This window comes from Nerophis lumbriciformis, linkage group LG21, assembly GCF_033978685.3.
Source record: "Nerophis lumbriciformis linkage group LG21, RoL_Nlum_v2.1, whole genome shotgun sequence".
Lineage (NCBI taxonomy): Eukaryota > Metazoa > Chordata > Actinopteri > Syngnathiformes > Syngnathidae > Nerophis > Nerophis lumbriciformis.
In genome coordinates, this window is record NC_084568.2 from 12,155,949 (window position 1) to 12,180,000 (window position 24,052).

Genomic DNA, 24,052 nt, shown 5'->3' on the forward strand with positions numbered 1-24,052 from the left:
TCTTACATAAGGATTGGGAATGATAAACAAAAAAACAAACATTTTTTTTATAAAAGTTATATTATATATATCCTTTTTGGATTCTTACTCATAACAAAACAACCATTTTGTTGTACACGTATTTATTAATAATGACAGTGTATGACTCCATTTGTTTGCACATCAAACCCATACGCACACTTCCAGGTAATAAGTTATGGTGAAAATGTCACGTGTATTATAAACAATGTAATACAGAACTGTTTTACTGCATAATAGTATTGGTCCTGTGTGGGTGCAGTACTGGCGACACCAGGGGGAGCCAGAGCACCAGGTGTCACCAGTGTCAGCAACAGCTTGTCCCTCTTCTTTGTCTTCAAGGATTACTTAGCCCTCACCTATTTGTCGAGTCAATAACGACTGTGCTCGTCCGTTGCCGTGACGATGACATCCATCCAGATCCTCATAGAGACGGGATCGGACGCCACCAGGAAGAAGAGGCGGTCGTACGTCTTGACGCAGAAAGTCAGAGTTGGTCGAGGCGACTGAGAAGAGGGTAAAAATAAACTTCAGTATTTGTCACACGACTGTAAATAACATTTGTGGTGCTTTGAACGACATTCGAGGGCCGAAAGCATGTTAAGTAATATATATATATATATATATATATATATATACCGTATTTTCCGCACTATTAGCCGCACCTAAAAACCACAAATTTTCTCAAAAGCTGACAGTGCGGCTTATAACCCGTGCGCTTTATATATGGATTAATATTAAGATTCATTTTCATAAAGTTTAGGTCTCGCAACTACGGTAAACAGCCGCCATCTTTTTTCCCCGTAGAAGAGGAAGCGCTTCTTCTTCTACGGTAAGCAACCGCCAAGGTAAGCACCCGCCCCCGTAGAAGAAGAAGCGCGCGGATATTACGTTTCATTTCATTTGTGTGTTTACATCTGTAAAGACCACAAAACGGCTCCTATTAAGAGACACGCGTACAACGCATAATTCAAACTCAAGGCAATAAGTCACGCAGTAGAACACGGAAATAGAGCAGCAGCAAGAGAATTGAACATAAATGGTGCGTAGGTAGAGGAAGCAACAAGATGACCTGCGCCACTAAGACAGGGAGACAGCGCCGGACGACATACGCCAACATCTGCCAGTGGATCGTAAATGCCTGGGCGGATATATCGGTCTCAACTGTGGTCCGAGCTTTCCGGAAGGCAGGATTCACGGAACTGCTGGACAACAACAGCGACACTGACTCTGATGACTTCGACGAGACGGAGCCGGCCATTTTGGATGCCGTATTCGCCCAACTTGTTAATTCAGACACTGAAGAAGAATTCGAGGGATTTATGGATGAGGAATAACTTCAGAAAGTGAGCTTTAAATGTTTATTTTGTGTGTTGTGTGACATTATTGTTCGAGCAACGTTGAGTTATTGATGTTGCTATTGCTCTGCACTAATTTGAGTGTTACTATTTTTGTGATTGCACATTTGCACATTACATTTTGGGGGTGAACAGAGTTGTTAGAACGCTGGTTTGTAATACATTATTAAAGTTTGACTGACCTATCTGACTGTTTTTTTGACATTCCCTTTAGCGCAGCGTAGGCGCGGCTTATAACCCGGAGCGGCTTATAGGTGAACAAAGTTTTGAAATATGCCATTCATTGAAGGTGCGGCTAATAACCCGGGGCGGCTTATAGTGCGGAAAATACGGTATATATATATATATATATATATATATATATATATATATATATATACGTTGTTTGTAAACTCGCCCGCGCCGACTAAATGCGACCTGAAACTGAATAAAAGCTGCTTTGATTCAAACGTGCCAGTGTGAAAATGCCATGAACACACCAACATGTACCGGGTGATGGCATTAAAGTCATGTTCGATCGTCTCACGTCTCTTCATTAAACGCTCACCTTTTTCTCCGTAAAGCGATCAGGACCACGATTGTGGCAGATAATGGTGCCGCACGTTCGCACGTCTTGCATTCCGCCATGTAAATAAGCGATTCAGGCCAGCAAGACCCACAATGCACTGCGTTTTCAACAAGTACGGACCGTGAGCACCACCTACTGGCCAATCAGGTTTGAGCTTTGTTCCCCTAACTTGACTCCGGACTTGGGCACACGTGGAGTTCTTTGTTGGATCAGACCACGACTTACTGAGGTTGCTGTGCGCAGGTGGTCGTAGTAAACTTCTTCTATGGCTTGGAAGTAGATGACGCCCTTCAGTTTCCTCTCGTCACAGTCTGCAGAAAAACAACTCCATCAATAATGGGGAAATTAAGGTTTGTTTGGGGTTAATTCAGTATACCGTATTTTTCGTACTATAAGTCGCAGTTTTTTTCATAGTTTGGCAGGTGGTGCGACTTATACTCAGGAGCGAATTATGTGAGAAATTATTAACACATTACCGTAAAATATCAAATAATATTATTTAGCTCATTCACGTAAGAGACTAGACGTATAAGATTTCATGGGATTTAGCGATTAGGAGTGACAGATTGTTTGGTAAACGTATAGCATGTTCTATATGTTATAGTTATTTGAATGACTCTTACCATAATATGTTACGTTAACATACCAGGCACCTTCTCAGTTGGTTATTTATGCCTCATATAACGTACACTTATTCAGCCTGTTGTTCACTATTCTTTATTTATTTTAAATTGCCTTTCAAATGTCTATTCTTGGTGTTGGGTTTTATCAAATAAATTTCCCCAAAAAATGTGACTTATACTCCAGTGCGACTTATATATGTTTTTTTCCTTCTTTATTATGCATTTTCGGCCGGTGCGACTTATACTCCGAAAAATTAGGTAGTTTCACTGTTCCTTGACTCCCTGCTGACACGGTGCCTTCCTTCAGGCCTCTGGTTGGCTAACAAGGCTTGACATATTCTGTAGATACTATTAATAAACTAACATTAAAAAGTGGAATAAAAGAGCAAACAGGTGAAGTGGAACAAGAAAAAGTTGCAATGTCGACTAATAACAAGCTGTCATTGCTCAAAAAATAATAATGAATCAAAATCAATGTTATGAATTATTGACCTATCGAAGGCTCCAATTTCTTCACATCAAACATTCCACTTAGAAATATGTTTTTTGGGGGAAAAGTGTGTATTTTGTGTGTTTGCCATGAAAAACTAAACTAAAACCAACTAAAAAAAGTATAAAAAATAATGAAAACGTATAATCGACGGATAGATCTGAAATGTAAATAGAGATTTGAGCATCGAAAGTAAAAAAAAAATATATATATATATATATTTATTTTTAACACTTTCATGAATGGGGCCCTTTTGTATCCCCAATATTTTTGGTGGGATTTTTGTTTCAAACTGTCTTTGTTAAAAAAAATAATAACAAATCAAAATCAATGTTATGATTTATTGACCTATTTAAGGCTCTAATTACTTCACATCAAATGTTCTACTTTGAAATATTTTTTCGGGAAAATATTGCATATTTTGTGTTTTTGCCATAAAAATAATTGGGTTTTCTTTAATAAAAAAAGGGCATAAATTATAGTAATAATAATAGGAATAACTTTATATCGACAGATAAACCTTGAAGTTGATGTACAAATATAAGCGTTGAATAATAAAAAATTATAATATTTTTTTATATATATGACTTATTTTTGACACATTTATGAGTCCACTTTGAAATATATTTTTCAGAATCAGAATCAGAATCAGAAATACTTTATCAATCCCCGAGGGGAAATTAAGATTTTCAGCACAATCCCATTCAAGATCAGACGAATATTGTGTAAAATTGTGTATATTGTGTGTTTGCCAGAAAAAAATATGTTTTTCATAACAAAAAAACATAAAACAAACTGGAAAAGTATAAAAAATAATGAAAACTTGTAATCAACGGATAGATCATGAAATTTATCTACAGATTTAAAAGTCGAAAGTAAAAAAAAAAAAAGATTTATTTTTAACACTTTTATGAGTGGGGCTCTTTTGTATTATGAGAGTTTTAGTGGGATTGTTTGTTTCAAACTGTCTTTGCTCAAATAATAATGAATCAATGTTGTTATGAATTATTGACCTACTAAAGGATCCAATTACTTCATATCAAATATTACACTTATACACACATATGTTTTTATCATAATAAATAGAGTTTGAGTGAAAAGGCATAAATGATAGCAATAATAATAATAATAACTTTAAATCGACAGATAGACCTTGAAGTTGATGATTGAGATTTAAGCGTTGAATAATATAAAAATTTAAGTATTTTTTTTTTTATATATGACTTATTTTTGACACATTTATGAGTCCACTTTGAAATATTTTTGAGGAAAAGACTGTGTATTTTGTGTGTTTGCCATAAAAAACTATGTTTTTCATAACAAAAAAAGACATAACACAAACTAAAAAAAGTATAAAAAAATAATGAAAACTTATAATCGATGAAAAGATCTGAAATGTATCTAGTGATTTAAGAGTCGAAAGTTAATTAAAAAAAATGTATGACTTATTTTCAACACTTTTATGAGTTTGTATTCCTGATCATTTTTGTTTCAAACTGTCTTTGTTCCAAAAAATATATATGAATCAGAACTAATGTTGGTATGAATTATTGACCTAATTAAGGCTCTAATTACTTCACATCAAATATTCCACTTTGAAATATTTTAGGGGAAAATATTTCATATTTTGTGTTTTGCCATAATAAATAGATTTTGACAGAAATGGCATAAATTATAGTAATAATAATATTAATAATAACTTTAAATCGACACAGAGACTTTGAAGGTGATGTAGAGATTTAAGCATTGAATAATAATACAAATTTAATTTTTTTTATCTATGACTTATTTTTGACACACTTATAAGTCCACTTTGAAGTATTTTTTTGCGAAAAAATTGTGTATTTTGTGTGTTTGCCATAAAAAACTTTTTATTTCTTAACAAAAAAGTATAAAAAATCATGAAACTTATTTAAGTGTCAAAAGTTTAAAAAAAAAAGTGTTATTTAGAAAATGTTTATGAGTGGGGCGCTTTTTTATTCCTGACAATTTTGGTGGGATTCTTTTTTTTTTTTTTAAGTCTTTGCTCAAAAAATAATAATGAATTAAAATCAATGTTGTTAGAAATTATTGACCTAATTAAGGCTCTAATTACTTCACATCAAATATTCCACTTTGAAATAGTTTTTGGGGGGGAAATATTGCGTATTTTGTGTTTTTGCCATACAAAATAGGGTTTTCTTTAAAAAAAAAAAGGGCATAATTTATTTGGAAATAAACTTTGTATCGACAGATAGATTTGAAGTTGATATAGAGATTTAGGCGTTGAATGAAAACATTGAAAAAATTAATATACGACTTATTTTTCATATTTTCATGACTGAGAGCCTTCCGGGTCCTCAGGACCAAACTTGGGAGGAGCCCTACTGTTTAAAAAAACCCTCTAAGGACAGCGAGCATCGGGACTCACCCGTGTAGTAAGCCAGGCGCCTGTGGTCCACGTCAAACAGGAACCACCTCTTCTTCCAGGTCTTCACCCTCCCGCCTTGCTTGGTCAGGAAGCCCGCGCAGCGCCGAGGCGTCATCCGCAGGTCGGTGCAGCCGGCGACCCCGTGACCTAGGGACTCCACGTGGGCGCGGAGGTCAAAGTGCGGCGAGAGGAAGAGCGGCAAGCTGTGCTGCAGAGACACTCGGCGTAAGGTCTACACTTTCCAACTGAAACATCTAAGGGTGGATTAGGGGAGACTCCTCACACTGTGATGATGAGGTTACTAAAACTGAAGTTGACAAATAATGAGAGAGAATGAATAGAGCTATCTAAAGGTCCAAGAAGTCTCTATAATGGTCCTCCTTGGATGCACTACCTTGACGGGTATCAAAACTGAAAGTTGACACACATTCTCTCTCCAAGCTGGTACTTGAAGACGCCATTATTTCATATATGTGTGTGTATCCAAACTTTTTCCACTGAGGGCTACACACTGAAAAATCAAAGCATGCAGGGGCCATTATGATGTTTTTCCTTTTTTAAGAACCAGTACAATATATAGGGTTTTTTTTTTTTTTCCTTTAGGGCTCCCCTCAAGTTTGAACCCTGGGACCCAAAAGGGTCTCAGTCATAAAAATTTAAAAAATAGGTCATATATTGTCATTATTTGTATTTATTTATTTATTTAACACTTAAATCTCTACATCAACTTCAAAATCTATGTGTCAATAAAATATCATTTTTAGGTTAAATGCCCTTTTTGTCGAAACCCTATTTTCTAATGGCAAAAACACAAAATATGCAATATTTTCCCCCAAAAAATATTTTAAAGTGTAAAATATTTGATGTAAGGTAAAATAGGTCAATAATTCATAACAACTTTTATTTTAATTCATCATTATTTTTTGAGAATTGACAGTTTAAATACTATTCTACTAAAATTCTTGGGGATCAGAAAAGCTTCAGTCATATAAGTGTTAAAAACAAGTTATATATTAAAAATATTTTCATTATTCAACGCTTAAATCTCTACATTAACTTCAACGTCTATCTGTCAAAAAACTTTTTTTTGTTTGTTTTTCTGTTTTATGCTCTTTTTCTTAAAACCCTGTTTTTTATGGCAAACATGAGAAATATGCAATATTTTATACCAAAAAACATTTCAAAGTAGAATCTTTGATGTGAAGTAATTGGAGCCTTAAATAGGTCAATAAATCATAAAACTTTTATTTTAATTCATTAGTATTTTTTGAGCATTGACAGTTTTAAAGAATAAAAACAGCCTGCTTGGCAGCTTTGCGTTATTGGAGTCAACATTGCAATTGTTTTGTTATATTTGACGTTTGCTCTTTTATTCTTAATTTATTTATTCTTACTTGTGATTTAGGGCTATATAAATAAAGATTGATTGATTGATTGATTGATTCCACTATTTAATGTTTTTTTAAATAGAGCTTTTTGAATGTGCCGCGGGCAGTTAAAAAATTAGCTGCACCCAAGACACACTTTGGACACCTCTGCTCTAACACGTGCGCCGGCCATCTTGATATTTTTTATCTTGTGAACATGCTAAATCAAATCTAATAAATCAAAAAATATTTTCGACTAAGTTTTTTTATTTTATTTTTTATTTTTATTTTTTTTAAAGGTATGCATCTAAACTTCGTCTTTTAGGTGACCAAGCAAAATATTGTCATTATTAATATTTTCTTGTTGAATTATATTTTTAAAACAAAAAACGAGCAGCAGGCCACAAACCGCAACCTGAGGTAAAAAGAGTATAACAATGTCACGCCAGTAGACCCAAGGATTAGTTTTCTCTGCGGAAATTGAATATAAGACTTTTTTTTTTGGTCACTTAAATAGAAAGACGTGGTGTCATGGCGCTACTGTATGTGCAGAGGAAAGCTATAAATCCAGCAGAGAGCGCTGTTTTACAAGTCAATTCACTCAACATTTTCCACCAAGAAGATTTTTTCCCAGCAGGCACAAGACATTGATACAATGTTGATTATATGTACATGTCCTTTAAAACTGACTTTGAAACAACGTTGCAAAATAGTTATATTTGTAAATTGAGACAACGTTGATGTCTAACGTTGGATCCACGTTGTTGGTTGGGAAATGACCAAAATTCTATGGTAAAATCAACATCAGAACCCAACATTGATTAAACGTCATCAAAAAGCATGTTGTTTCAACGTTGTATTCGTGTTGTAGAATATTGGTTGGGAAATGACCAAAATTCAATGGCCAAATCAACATCAGAACCCAACATTGATTAAACGGTGTCAAAAAGCATGTCGTTTCAACGTTGTACTTGTGTCATAGAATATTGATTGGGAAATTACCACATTTCAATGGTCAAATCAACATCACAACCTGACATTGAATAAATGTTGTCAAAAGGCATTTTGTTTCAACGTTGTATTTGCGTCATAGAATATTGGTTGGGAAATGACCAAATTTCAATGGTCAAATCAACATCAAAACCTGACATTGATTAAACGTAGTCAAAAAGCATGTTGTTTAAACTTTCTATTTGTCTTGTAGAATATTTGTTGGGAAATGACCAAAATTCAATGGTCAAATTAACGTCAGAACCCAACATTGATTAAACGTCATCAAAAAACATGTTGTTACAACGTTGTACTTGTGTTGTAGAATATTGGTTGGGAAATGACCAAAATCCAATGGCCATAACAACGTCAGAACCCAACATTGATTAAACGTTGTCAAAAAGCATGTCGTTTCAACGTTGTATTTGTGTCATAGAATATTGGTTGGGAAATGACCAAATTTCAATGGTCAAATCAACATCAAAACCCAACATTGATTAAACGTCATCAAAAAGCATGTTGTTTAAACGTTCTATTTGTCTTGTAGAATATTGGTTGGGAAATGACCAAAATTCAAAGGTCAAATCAACGTCAGAACCCAACATTGATTAAACGTCATCAAAAAGCATGTCATTTCAACGTTGTATTTTTGTCGTAGAATATTGGTTGGGAAATGACCAAAATTCAATGGTCAAATTAACGTCAGAACCCAACATTGATTAAACGTCATCAAAAAACATGTTGTTACAACGTTGTACTTGTGTTGTAGAATATTGGTTGGGAAATGACCAAAATTCGAAGGTCAAATCAACGTCAGAACCCAACATTGATTAAACGTCATCAAAAAGCATGTTGTTTCAACGTTGTATTTTTGTCGTAGAATATTGGTTGGGAAATGACCAAAATTCAATGATCAAATTAACGTCAAAACCCAACATTGATTAAACGTCCTCAAAAAACATGTTGCTTCAACGTTGTACTTGTGTTGTAGAATATTGGTTGGGAAATGACCAAAATTCAATGGTCAAATCAACATCACAACCTGACATTGAATAAACATTGTCAAAAGGCATTTTGTTTCAATGTTGTATTTTTGTCGTAGAATATTGGTTGGGAAATGACCAAAATTCAATGATCAAATTAACGTCAGAACCCAACATTGATTAAACGTCATCAAAAAACATGTTGTTACAACGTTGTACTTGTGTTGTAGAATATTGGTTGGGAAATGACCAAAATCCAATGGCCATAACAACGTGAGAACCCAACATTGATTAAACGTTGTCAAAAAGCATGTCGTTTCAACGTTGTATTTGTGTCATAGAATATTGGTTGGGAAATGACCAAATTTCAATGGTCAAATCAACATCAAAACCTGACATTGATTAAACGTCATCAAAAAGCATGTTGTTTAAACGTTCTATTTGTCTTGTAGAATATTGGTTGGGAAATGACCAAAATTCGAAGGTCAAATCAACGTCAGAACCCAACATTGATTAAACGTCATCAAAAAGCATGTCGTTTCAACGTTGTATTTTTGTCGTAGAATATTGGTTGGGAAATGACCAAAATTCAATGGTCAAATTAACGTCAGAACCCAACATTGATTAAACGTCATCAAAAAACATGTTGTTACAACGTTGTACTTGTGTTGTAGAATATTGGTTGGGAAATGACCAAAATTCGAAGGTCAAATCAACGTCAGAACCCAACATTGATTAAACGTCATCAAAAAGCATGTCGTTTCAACGTTGTACTTGTGTCGTAGAATATTGGTTGGGAAATTACCACATTTCAATGGTCAAATCAACATCACAACCTGACATTGAATAAATGTTGTCAAAAGGCATTTTGTTTCAACGTTGTATTTGCGTCATAGAATATTGGTTGGGAAATGACCAAATTTCAATGGTCAAATCATCATCAAAACCTGACATTGATTAAACGTAGTCAAAAAGCATGTTGTTTAAACGTTCTATTTGTCTTGTAGAATATTTGTTGAGAAATGACCAAAATTCAATGGTGAAATTAACGTTAGAACCCAACATTGATTAAACGTCATCAAAAAACATGTTGTTTCAATGTTGTACTTGTGTTGTAGAATATTGGTTGGGAAATGACCAAAATCCAATGGCCATAACAACGTCAGAACCCAACATTGACTAAACGTTGTCAAAAAGCATGTCGTTTCAACGTTGTATTTGTGTCGTAGACTATTGGTTGGGAAATGACCAAATTTCAATGGTCAAATCAACATCAAAACCCGACATTGATTAAACGTCATCAAAAAGCATGTTGTTTAAACGTTCTATTTGTCTTGTAGAATATTGGTTGGGAAATGACCAAAATTCGAAGGTCAAATCAACGTCAGAACCCAACATTGATTAAACGTCATCAAAAAGCATGTCGTTTCAACGTTGTATTTTTGTCGTAGAATATTGGTTGGGAAATGACCAAAATTCAATGGTCAAATTAATGTCAGAACCCAACATTGATTAAACGTCGTCAAAAAACATGTTGTTTCAACATTGTACTTGTGTTGTAGAATATTGGTTGGGAAATGACCAAAATTCGAAGGTCAAATCAACGTCAGAACCCAACATTGATTAAACGTCATCAAAAAGCATGTCGTTTCAACGTAGTATTTTTGTCGTAGAATATTGGTTGGGAAATGACCAAAATCCAATGGCCATAACAACGTCAGAACCCAACATTGATTAAACGTTGTCAAAATGCATGTTGTTTCAACGTTGTACTTGTGTCATAGAATATTGGTTGGGAAATGACCAAATTTCAATGGTCAAATCAACATCACAACCTGACATTGAATAAACATTGTCAAAAGGCATTTTGTTTCAATGTTGTATTTTTGTCGTAGAATATTGGCTGGGAAATGACCAAAATTCAATGGTAAAATCAACGTCAGAAGCCAGCATTGATTAAACATTGTCAAAAAGCATGTTGTTTCAACATTGTATTTGTGTTGTACTTTGACAATAACTGCATGTTTTTGTAAGTGTTTCTTGGCGCGTAAAACTAAAATTAAAAAGGTGTTTTAATGACTGTGAGAGACATAATGTAGGGTTTAAAGCTGGAGTGTCAAAATATATATATATGTATTGTATTGGTTTTGAAAATAAAAAATATCAAAATGGCTCCCGCATGCTTTAATTCCCTCAGTGGAAAAGGTCTGGACACCCCTGGTGTAAGTCAAAAATACCTCAGGGGAGTTAAGCAGGGAACTGGTCTGGCTGTCCTGTGGTTGTGGTCTGCGTGGCCTCTCAGGATCCGGTTTGGTCGAGTTAAGCTCTCGCGGTCTTCTCTCCTCAAGCAAAAGTTGCTGTCGCTCTTCCTGTGTGAACACAACTTTGGAAATCAGCGTTTCAAACCGCGCAAAGTCGGGCTAACGTGCTTCGTCAGTGAAAGGGAGCATGGTTTGAGTGGCACGGTTCTGCGGAGTAACTAACCCGCTCTCTGAGCAGCCGCTCCCGCTCCGCTTTGGCTTCCCGCAGCTTCCTCTCAATTTCCACCAGATCCATCAGACACGGACTGCAAGAGTCAAAACACACAAGTATTATAGAAGTTCATCTTGGAAATGATCGTCTACTGATCATCTGCAATTTGGCCCACGAGATATCATGATTTAATAAGGAATCTTACCCACAGGGAAATTGACTACATTTTAATAGTTTGACAATTTTGAAGCTTTTGGTTTGTCACACTCACGTGGGCAACTTGAGTTATTCATGGCAAAGACCTTTAATTATGCCGTAAGTGGGGGCCATTCTCAGCATATACTTACAGTTGTGGTCAAATGTTTACATATACCGTATTTTCCGCACTATAAGGCGCACCTAAAAACCACAAATTTTCTCAAAAGCTGACAGTGCGCCTTATAACCCGGTGCGCTTTATATATGGATAAATATTAAGATTCATTTTCATAAAGTTTCGGTCTCGCAACTACGGTAAACAGCCGCCATCTTTTTTCCCCGTAGAAGAGGAAGTGCTTCTTCTTCTACGCAAGCAACCGCCAAGGTAAGCACCCGCCCCCATAGAACAGGAAGCGCTTCTTCTTCTACAGTAAGCAACCACCCGCCCGCGTAGAAGAAGAAGAAGCGCGCGGATATTACCGTACGTTTCATTTCCTTTGTGTGTTTACATCTGTAAAGACCACAAAATGGCTCCTACTAAGCGACAGGGATCCGGTTCATGAAAAGACGCAATCTCTCCATCCGCACACGGATTACTATTTCACAGCAACTGCCTAAAGACTTTCAAGAAAAGCTGGCTACTTTCCGTGCATATTGTAAAAACAAGATAGCTGAAAAAAAGATCCGGCCAGAGAACATTATCAACATGGACGGACGAGGTTCCACTGACTTTTGATATTCCTGTGAACCGCACTGTGGATACAACGGGAGCACGTACGGTGAATATTCGCACCACAGGGAATGAGAAGTCATCCTTCACTGTGGTTCTAGCTTGCCATGCTAATGGCCAGAAACTTCCACCCATGGTGATATTCAAAAGGAAGACCTTGCCAAAAGAGACCTTTCCAGCCGGCGTCATCATAAAAGCTAACTCGAAGGGATGGATGAAGAAAAGATGAGCGAGTGGTTAAGGTAAGTTTAAGTTTACGCGAAGAGGCCGGGTGGCTTTTTTCACGCAGCTTCGTCCATTTTGATATACGACTCCGTGCGCGCCCACATCACGCTGGTTTTTAATACATTATTAAAGTTTGACTGACCTATCTGACTGTTTTTTTGACATTCCTTTAGCGCAGTTAGATGCGGCTTATAACACGGGGCGTCTTATAGGTGGACAAAGTTTTGAAATATGCCGTTCATTGAAGGCGCGGTTTATAACCCAGGGCGCCTTATGGTGCGGAAAATACGGTACTTGTGAAAGACATAATGTCATGGCTGTCTTGAGATTTTAATAATTTCTACAACTCTTATTTTTTTGTGATAGAGAGTTTGGAGCACATACTTGTTTGTCACAAAAACATTCATGAAGTTTGGTTCTTTTATGAATGTATTATGGGTCTACTGAAAATGTGACCAAATCTGCTGGGTCAAAAGTATACAAACAGCAACATACATTATCAATTTTGGTGATGTAGAAAAGTTACAATCAAATCAAATTGGCTTCATGGCATGGCCTCTTAACTTCATGTGAGTGATTATGATTGAATCATTGACTTGAACAAGTCAGGAAAGTCACTTGGAGCCATTACAAAGCAGCATAAGGTCCCAAGAGCAACTGTGCAGACAATTGAAACAAAAATTGAGCTGGTTGGCCACAATACCCAGCAACATGTTTGGAGGAGAAAAGGTGAGGCCTTTAATCCCAGGAACACCATTCCTACTGTCAAGCATGACCCCAAACAAACGTCAAAAGTGGTAAAGGAATGGCTAAATCAGGATAGACTTAAGGTTTTAGAATGGCCTTCCCAAAGTACTAACTTAAACCCCATTGAGAACATGTGGACAATGCTGAAGAATCAAGTCCATGTCAGAAAACCAACAAATTTAGCTGAACTGCACCAATTTTGTCAAGAGGAGTGGTCAAAAATTCAAGCAGAAGCTTGCCCGAAGCTTGTGGATGGCTACCAAAAGTGCCTTATTGCAGTGAAACTTGCCAAGGGACATGTAACAAAATATTAACATTGCTGTATGTATACTTTTGACCCAGCAGATTTGGTCAAATTTTCAGTAGACCCATAATAAATTCATAAAAGAATCAAACTTCATGAATGCTTTTTGTGACCAACAAGTATGTGCTCCAATCATTCTATCACAAAAAAATATGAGTTGTAGAAATTATTGGATACTCAAGACAGCCATGACATTATGTTCTTTACAAGTGTCTGTAAATGTTTGACCACGACTGTATATGACGCAATGCAAACAACTTTCCCTAGTCATGGTGCAAAGAAAATAAATAAAATCCAACCATCACAAAATGTCAACACATATGGTCAGACAACACAACCTCCTTACTGAACATTGTGGATATTTTTAAATTATGTGCATGCACCATGAAAAATAAAAAGTTACACCCATTTAAATCCATTACAAAGCATGATGGGAAAAATGCAAAACACTCTCCTCAGTAATTCATGTTTGTCGCATTTTAGCAGCTTGATACAGTATTTCTGATTGATTACAAAACTTGTCACGGAAATAAACAAGGTCGGAGTTGAACTTTCACATACTCTTAATATCCATTTACATTAATTATATGGCCATTATATTAATATAGTGTGTATACAATTACACACACACATGCACGCACACACACACACGTATATACATAAATATATATATATATATACATTTACATACATACATATATTATACATTTACATATATATCTGTGTACATATATACCTACATACACATACATATATAGATACATACATATACACAAACATACACACACACACATATATCTATATATGTATATATATATATATATATATATATATATATATATATATATACATATATATATATATATATATACATATATATATATATAAATATATATATATATATATATATATATGTATATATATATATATACATACTGTATATACACATATATATTTATTTTGTATTTATTTTTTTAAATTAAGTTTGTGAAACATTTTTTGTGTTTGTGAAAAATGTATTTGAGTTAGTGAAACATGTTTGTGTTCGTGGGACATTTATTTGAGTTTGTGAAACATTTTTCTGAATTTGTGGGAAAAAAATGTGAGTTTGTGAAAAAAAAAATTGAAGTTTGTGAAACATTTTTGGGACTTTGTGGAACATTTATTTGAGTTTGTGAAAAAAACAATTTAATTTGTGAAACATTTTTTGGAGTTTGTGAAACATTTTTTGGAGTTTGTGAAACATTTTTTGGTTTTTGTAAAAACCTTTTTAGGAGTTTGTAAAACATTTTTTTGAGTTTGTGAAACATTTTTTGTGTTTGTGAAACATTTTTTGGTTTTTGTAAAAACCTTTTTAGGAGTTTGTAAAACATTTTTCTGAATTAGTGAAACATTTTTCTGAATTTGTGGAACATTTTTTTGAGTTTGTGAAACATTTTTTTGAGTTTATGAAACATTTTTTTGGAGTTAGTGAAACCTTTTTTGAGTTTGTAAAAAAAATGGAGTTTGTAAAACATTGTTTTGAGTTTGTAAAATATTTTTGAATTTGTGAAACATTTTTCTGAATTTGTGAAACATTTTTCTGAATTTGTGGAAAAAAATTTTGAGTTTGTGAAAAAAAAATGTGTTTGGGAAAATGTATTTGAGTTTGTGAAACATTTTTCTGAATTTGTGAAACATTTTTCTGAATTTGTGGAACATTTTTTTGAGTTTGTGAAACATTTTTTTGAGTTTATGAAACATTTTTTTGGAGTTAGTGAAACCTTTTTTGAGTTTGTAAAAAAAATGGAGTTTGTAAAACATTGCTTTGAGTTTGTAAAATATTTTTGAATTTGTGAAACATTTTTCTGAATTTGTGAAACATTTTTCTGAATTTGTGGAACATTTTTTTGAGTTTGTGAAAAAAAATGTGTTTGGGAAAATGTATTTGAGTTTGTGAAACATTTTTTTGAGTTTATTAAACATTTTTTGGAGTTTGTGAAACCTTTTTTGAGTTTGTAAAATATTTTTGAGTTTGTGAAACATTTTTTGTGTTTGTGGAACATTTATTTGAGTTTGTGAAACATTTATTTGAGTTTGTGAAACATTTTTTGGAGTTTGTGAAACATTTTTTGGAATTTGTAAAAACATGAGTTTGTAAAACATTTTTGTGAGTTTGTAAAATATTTTTTAGTTTGTGAAACATTGTTTGGAGTTTGAAAAACATTTTTTGGATTTTGTAAAACCTTTTTAGAAGTTTGTAAAAAAAATAAATTTGAGTTTGTAAAATATTTTTGTGTTTGTGAAATATTTTTTTTAGTTTGTGATACATTTTTGTGTGTTTGTGGAGTTTCACAGAAATTTCAATCTATACTTAACGTTGAATGTTCCAAAGTTTTCTTGGATAAGGTCATTCAACTCCAGCTAACCACTCCCCTGCTTCCCCGGCCCCCAAATAGCTGTCCAGAATATGCCTGTTATATGATTCTTTGATTTTGGACCTCCAGACTCAGCATGTCCTTGTACAATTCACTTTCACTTACATTTACACCAACGAGGTGAGATTACGTCCGACAAAGTGAACTTCAGGTCAGTCCCGGGCAATTAGGACGTTTTAAAGTGTATAACCTTGAACACGGGGTATTTTATTTTGGATGTAAACCTGATAATTTTAGCTGAACCGACCCAGCGAGTTGCAGCCACACACGCTGATTTGAATGGAAACGGAAAGAGTCCACCATTCCGCATTCAGTGGAAATCTAGTTGTGACTGGACTGCACAGATACATTAGTTCTGTTTTGTATTTACAGTATTATTAGTGCCCTCAAACATTTATAAAATAAACTGATGTTTATGCATTTGTTTTAAAGAATTACATATATTTTCAAGACCTTTCATGGTCGTATTTAATTTTTTTTACAAGATTTTGAATTAATTCAAGACATTTCAAGGTCTTGAACTGAAACGATTGGACTTTGGACTTTTTAATACACCGCAGTAGTAGATTCCTCAAAGCATCACAGCACTCTTGTCATATAAAGGATCTTTGACTACTGTTTTTACAGTAGGTGCTTAAAAGCAGCAAAGAGCTCCTGTCATTTAGAGGATCTTTCTTATAAAAAGAGCGCTTTATGACTTATTCATCAGGACTGTGTTATCTATTTCATGGAAAAGGAGTTTTAAGATATGGCAGAGCCTTAAATGAACTTCAAATACAAAATAAGAAGAGGAAGAAGTCAGGTCCTAAACACACAAAAGCAAAGAAAGCTGACCTGGTAGCGCGGGAGCACGGCGTGCTGTTACACGGCGTGAGGCGCTCGCTGCCGTTGGCGCTCTCGGGTCTGAGTCCGCGGACGTGCCCGCTGACGTGCCCGTTGAGTCTCTGAGGAGAGGAGAGCGGGAAGGTAAAACCCTCCGAGGCAGGATGGCCGCCTCCTGGGAGCATCCTCACCAACCCTGAGAGGAGAGAACCACGACAATTAGGAGGCTGGCAGGAGACGTGGCGTGTCACCGTTTTCCTTTCCACCAAGGCACACTGGGAGGGCAAAAATTTCGGGGCACGTGGCCATTATACACGCAGGAAATAAAAAATGAATATAATTGATCCCCATTTTAAGTCTAAACTTCTTCCACACCAAACTCCTCCAAGCATGGCTTTGTGGACCTTCATTTTTCTGCACTTGTTCCCACTAAGTTGCAAGTAACACTTTTCCAAAGTATCTTGTTATTATACAACATATTTTCCGCCATGCGGCCCCTGAGCTAACATGAGTTTGACACCCCTGATGTAGGCCGTTATTCTGATTAGATGAACACCGCCGCACATAAAAGGAAAGTACGCCTGAGCGCGTCTACTCTTCTGTGGCACCATTCAATATTCATCCTGTACTTTATTATTTTCATTTTATATTGTTGTGGTGAATAAATATTGTATCATTGTATCATTGTTTTATTCTTTAAAGGCTTTGAATGGTAATAATCAGAGGTGGGACCAAGTCATTGTTTTGCAAGTCACAAGTAAGTCTCAAGTCTTTGCCCTCGAGTCCGAGTCAAGTCCCGAGTCAAGACAGGCAAGCCCCGAGTCAAGTCCAAAGTCAAGACTGGAAAGTCTCAAGTCAAGTCCTAAGTCCTGCATTTTGAGTTTCGAGTCCTTTCAAGTCCTTTTAACCACAGACTAATATATTAACACAGATTGTGTATGCTTTTCAAACGCTGTATTTATTTATTAAAACAAGTGCATTTTAAATTGCAGGAAAGAAAATTGTGCTGACATTGCACTTTATAATAGCACTATTAACCAGTCATTTTAAACATTAACTCATTCCTTTACAGAACAAACACATTGAAAAATAAAGTGCAAATGTACTTATTTGTACAAAAGTGTTAACATTGAAAAAACATGACATATACGTGAACATAACAAAAAAGTTGTACTTTTTATATGTCAGGGCCCTATGCTGCATTGCATTTGCAAAAGACCAAATTAGCAAAGAGTCTGTCAGTCATTTGTGCACGATGGGGGCGTAGTATGATGCCACCATGGCTGAAAACTCGCTCCACTGGAGCACTGGAGGCAGGCACTGCCAAGACTCTCATGGCCACTCGGAACAGTGAAGGAAGAGTCTTCATGTTCAATGCCCACAACAAAAGGGGGGAGAGAGTTTTTTTTGGGTTGGTGCACTAGTTGTAAGTGTATCTTGTGTTTTTTATGTTGATTTAATTAAAAAAAGAAAAAAATATATATATATATTTCTTGTGCGGCCCGATACCAATCGATCCACGGACCAGTACCGGGCCACAGCCTGGTGGTTGGGGACCACTGAGGTAAACAACCAACAGTATGTCAGAAAGCTAGCTAAAACGGTACACATATTCATAATATAGTATACATTTTAACTGACCTTTATTTTACTATTTTTGTCTTTTTTTAGGTGGCTAAAATACACGGTGCTGCTGACCGCCGTCTAACGTTACGTGTGATATATTGACTAACGTAACCCTGCTTAAAAAAAATCACTGAACAAAAAGTATGAATAAGGTAGTGAACTGCAACAGATTCCAGTTTTTGCAATAACGTTATAACGTTAGCAGTGAGTTTACAGCCTCACTGATTTAACTACACAGCAAATAAAAGTCACGTTACTTAGCCAATAAACGTTATCTTACATTCAAAACTTACCATTCTTTGTGCAACTTCAAATGCCGGACGAAGTTGGAAGTTGTTGCCTCTCCATCAGTAATTTTCGAACCGCATGTGTTGCATACTGCAAACCGTTTTGTGTTGACCACCTCGTAATTTTTATACCCAAACAAAATTATTTTAGGTATAATTTTTTGTTCACTGGCGTATGGTTTGGACATGTCTTCTTCGTTGGTTGTCCTGCAATTTGATTGGATGAATGCTGTGTGATGAAAACAAAGTAGATCTAATTTGATTGGCTGTTGTACTGAGACCACACCAGCTGACACACGCAACGCTGATAGACAAGTACACAATGAAAAATACGGAGCGCTCCCGAATAACTTTTTCATCTTTGGGTTTTGGGGAAAGTAGCAAGTCATGTCAAGTCATGTCAATTCAAAAGGCTCAAGTCCAAGTGAAGTCACAAGTCATTGATGTTAAAGTCTAAGTCGAGTTGCAAGTCTTTTTACATTTTGTCAAGTCGAGTCTAAAGTCATCAAATTCATGACTCGAGTCTGACTCGAGTCCAAGTCATGTGACTCGAGTCCACACCTCTGGTAATAATTGCCATTATCATTCATTTTGCTGTTTTTCGACCTTGATATCAGTGTATCCTTAATGAATAATAAACAACTAAGCATGTGCTATATAAATGAATAAACTGAACTGATTCTTCATTCATTACTCCAATACTCTATTCATCACTTTACAATATAACTAAAACGATTCTTACTTACTAAACCGTCCCTGCATATTTGTACGTGCTATCATAATGTAATGAAGCTAGCGTCGTTAGCATTAGCTAATATGCTAATACGTTTACGAGTGTCTTTGGTTAGCATTATTAACTTATAATGGCATTCTTCTTATATTGTTTCAGTTTCACAAATTCCTCAGTAAATTCACCCAAATGTCAACATGGAGTTATTGAGTCTGTTTAGCTGATTGAAGAGCTAGCTTCCTCGGCTACTGGGTCCATGACGATGACTTCTGTTTTGTTTAATCAGCCATTTTACTGCCATGTTACAGACACAGTTTGGAAACGGGTATGTATTTAAACATTTACAAAATCTTTCGGTGTAAATAACTCATGTCACAACGTATATATCTGCGGCTTACAGTCCTGTTCGGGTAATATATTCCATTTTTTTCCCCATAAAATTTAGTAGTTGCGGCTTGTATACAAGTGTGCATGTCCGAAAAGGACTCGGAGGAAGCAAATCCTATTTAATCTTACCCTTTTTAGTTATCAACACGTGTTCACTTCCTGTTCTCATTTTGTAACACAAATTACGACAATTAATTTTTAAATACAAAAGTTCTCTTGAATAAATAGTTCTGTCAGTTTGATTGGAATAATGTGGTGAATAATATCTAATTTTCAATACAACACAAAATGTATACCAGAATTCTTTGTTTTTGTACTTTGTAAACATTTTTAGCTGAAAGTGCATCATATTGGTACATTGTTTATTAATCTATTCCACAATTTAATTTCACATACTGATATGGTAAAGGTGTTAAGTGTATACAAATTTGACTTTTCTCTAAGGTTTCATTCCTCCTCTTTTTTAGAAGAATTGTGGTGCATTCTTGGGTGTAGCAGGTTATAATTTGCTTTGTAGATAATTTTATCTGTTTGCAAATGCACCAAATCATTGAATTTCAATATTTTTGATTCAATAGGTTTGTATGTTGTCTATATTAGTAGCACAAACATACACATATGCAGCATGTATAGAAGTGTCCAATATTATCGGTGTATTGTACTGCTTTTTAAAGTGAAAAATTACAAAATGACCCCTCATTCTTTGATATTTTTTTTCTAAAAAAAGCTTGAACACCCCTGCATTAAAAGCCTACAAGAGTTTTTCTGGCTCGTCTGGTCTGTGCAGGTCAATCCGGCTTTTCACCAGAATGACAACAACCAGGACTTTTCTAGAGACACGCCTTCCATTGGGCTGAATGGAAGCGAATAAACAGTCAAGACAAACGAGGGCTTGAGCGGCGCGCAAAGAGAGCGAGCCATTGTGACGTTGAGGCGAGGGCATCTCACCCTGCGATGACAGCGGCCTATCCCTCGGTTTGCTGCTGCGATGAGAGCTGCGTCTCCGTGGAAGTCCGCCAGAGTCTTTGTGAGGGTCCTTGCTTGGGTCCTACATTGAGAGAAAAGGCAGTGAACACCTAAACCAAACTAAAAACAGTCCATCCAGTGTGCATCTTGAAGACAGCCGCAGACCTGAGAAGGCTTGTGAACGGTTAAAGGTGACAGCGACATCATGCAGGGGGCGGAGCTGGTGATGTCCGACCAATCGGGGACCGGCTCTTTCTCTTTAACAACCTGTGGGGCCACATTTTGAATTTTAGTTTGAATTTGAAAAAGAACACTCATGTAAAGAGAGTCGCGCGGCTTTCCTACTGAATATGGACGTACGATCAAATCCAGAAAATGGCGCACGCAAGTAAAAATTTGGATGTATTAAAGTGTCCGCACGCACAATTCCAGGCATATTTCTTTGTCACATCACAACCTACTTGGAATCCTCCGCACGCCCAGACCGCGCCCCCTTATACATATGCAAATCATATTGAAAATAGCCATCCCAGCAGGCACAAGATATTGATACAACGTTAATTATACACAGATTCTTTATAACTGTCTTCAAAACAACGTTGAGGAACAGTTGTATTTGTAAATTGGGACAATGTTGTCCAACTATGGATCCACGTTGTTGGTTTGATAAATGAACCAAATTTCAATGGTCAAATCAACATTGGATAAATGCCGTCAAAAAGTTGTATTTTTGTCGTTGAATATTGCTTGGTAAATGACCAAATTTCAATGATGACGTGACAATCTGACATTGAATAATTGTGGTCAAAAAGCATGTTGTTCCAACGTTTAGTTTGAGTTGCTCAATGTCAGGACCTAATTCCACAAGTTCTCAACATTGTTTTAATGTCTTGTGCCTGCTGGGATTTGCTTCAGCTGGCCACGGTCTGACCAATCACAAGAAGGTGCATCTTTCTCGTGTTTCGAGCAAACTGCAGAGGATTCTCCGAGAACTGAACACAGGCGGGAATAAAAAAAAAGAAATGGTCGTGTCAGAAAGAAGGTGAAGAAGAAGATAGATGTGCGTGGCCAAAACTGACTCGGGGAAATAATTGCTGCACCTCGTTTGAAAAGATAGTCGCTACGATGACACGTAAAACTTTAGAAAAGGTGGGGGACTGATTAATCCAAATATTACCAACGATAATTTACGGTAACTCATTACAAAATGTGTTTCTACAGTTGATCATATGAGTCAGATTACAGTTTAATGTGAAGCACCTGCCTTTTGCCTGCTTTGAGCATGTAAGCTAAGGCCCAAATAACATAGGTATGTTTGTTGTCAGCTGATAATAGCAATTTAGCAAAAAGATTAGCTACTAATGTTAGTTATCATAACAACAACATGACTCTAAATCGTTATTGCTTGTCTGGAACCTCTTTTGAGTATGTGCATGAGTTCTGGGCGAGTAGGTGTGTACGAGTAGTTGTGAGTGAACGCAGCACCAGTTATCTTATTCAGCCCCAGCGATGATTTGTATTAAATTTAATCTATAAAGGTGAGAAATATGTTTTTGTTGAATTAGTTTATTCAAATCACTCATGGTAACATATAATAGCCAATGGTGTTTTTCTTATATAGTTTGTCTAAATGTTTTACTTTGAGCCAATGATTTACAAAAGCTTTAAAAGTAGAACTTGAGAAGTAGAACAACATATACCTGAACATGCGAGCTGGTCAAGAGTGCAACTTAAAAATAATGTTAACATGTGAATGTAATGTTAGCATGTAGTATATATGCATATAGTACAAATGTTGCAAACGTTTGTGTCCTCCTGTCCCACTCCATAATGTTATTTTTATATGTGATATATGACATCTATTACGTTGTTGTATGTGATGTATAACCTATTACATCACATACAATATACATTGAAAACAAACCTGTTATTAATAAACTATTACCTGTTATATACTATGAACATATATATATTTTTCTTACATAATATTGCTTTGTTCTATTTGAAAATTGTTGCTGCTCATTGAACAATGTACTTTGTGGAGAAGTTTTTTTTTTTTAGAGATTTCTCCAATCCTTTTAGTCACTCTTTCTTTAATAAAAACGACTGGCAACAAATCGAGCATCTATTTTTGGTGTTTTTGGTGACTGTACCCATGTTTAGAGACTCTGTTTGGATTCCGTCGTGCCATGTCCGTGACGAAAAGCGAGTTGCAGAGAGCCTGACGTCACACTTGCTTCGCGTTGCTGGGAGCAATATATATATATAAATGGGTTATACTTGTATAGCGCTTTTCTACCTTTAAGGTACTCAAAGCGCTTTGACAGTATTTCCACATTCACACATTCACACACACATTCACACACTGATGGCGGGAGCTGCCATGCAAGGCGCTAACCAGCACCCATCAGGAGCAAGGGTGAAGTGTCTTGCCCAAGGACACAACGGACTTGACTAGGATGGTAGAAGGTGGGGATTGAACCCCAGTAAGCAGCAACCCTCCGATTGCTGGCACGGCCACTCTACCAACTTCGCCACGCCGCCCCAATACACACACACTAGAGATGCGCGGATAGGCAATTATTTCATCCGCAACCGCATCAGAAAGTCGTCAACCATCCGCCATCCACCCGATGTAACATTTGATCAGAACCGCACCCGCCCGCACCCGCCCGTTGTTATATATCTAATATAGACGATGCAAGGCATTAGTGAGGTTATAAAGCTTTTGCCTGTTAAAGAAAGGAGACTGATCCAATGCAGCACAGACATTCACGGGCCACGCTGTCATGACCCAGACGCACACCAGTGATGGCGGGAGCTGCCATATGGGAGCCGCGCTGAGCACACCTCCAAGCGCGTCTCGCTGCTGGCGACGGCCGTCTATATCAACCAGGGTGAGCCCCACCCCTTTCGTGAGCGCACTGCGCGCGGAGTGACCCCTGTTACGCGCCCCCGGCAACAGGGGTGGCGGGCAGGTGAGCTGCGCGGGCAGGTAAGCTGCGCGGGCGGAGCGCGCAGAGTGACCCCTGTTACGAGCCCCCGGCCACGGGGGTGGCGGGCAGGTAAGCTGCTTACCTGCTGCGCGTGACGCCGGCCGCGGCGAAGGCGGACGAGGCGGGGTGTCGGTGCCGTGGGCGCGGTGGTGACCCTGGACGTGCGTCGGGCCCTTCTCGCGGATCGCCTCAGCTACGGCTCCCGGTGGGGCCCTCTCGGGGGAAGGGAACTCGGTCCCGGACCCCGGCGAGGCGTCCCTTCTCCGCTCCGTAAAAGTGTCCATCTCTTTTTTTTTTTTCTTCTGTTGTGGCATATGCAGCAGGTGCCTGCTCGTTTTT

The 24,052-nt window shown here is 36.7% G+C and overlaps 1 protein-coding gene across 3 annotated transcripts in view; it reads right to left on the bottom strand.

Moving 5' to 3' along the window:
* Positions 1-105: 105 nt before the first annotated feature.
* Positions 106-24,052, bottom strand: part of LOC133621138 (pleckstrin homology-like domain family B member 2) — a 66,083-nt gene continuing 42,136 nt past the window's right edge. For all 3 annotated transcript variants that reach the window (XM_061983026.1, XM_061983025.1, XM_061983027.2), the window contains 8 exons: positions 20,883-20,984; positions 20,700-20,799; positions 16,734-16,917; positions 11,292-11,373; positions 11,045-11,176; positions 5,468-5,675; positions 2,170-2,255; positions 106-524 (listed from right to left, as the gene is read on the bottom strand). In XM_061983026.1, coding sequence (XP_061839010.1) covers positions 390-524; positions 2,170-2,255; positions 5,468-5,675; positions 11,045-11,176; positions 11,292-11,373; positions 16,734-16,917; positions 20,700-20,799; positions 20,883-20,984 — 1,029 coding nt within the window. In that variant the 3' untranslated portion in view covers positions 106-389. The remainder of the gene's footprint in view (positions 525-2,169; positions 2,256-5,467; positions 5,676-11,044; positions 11,177-11,291; positions 11,374-16,733; positions 16,918-20,699; positions 20,800-20,882; positions 20,985-24,052) is intronic.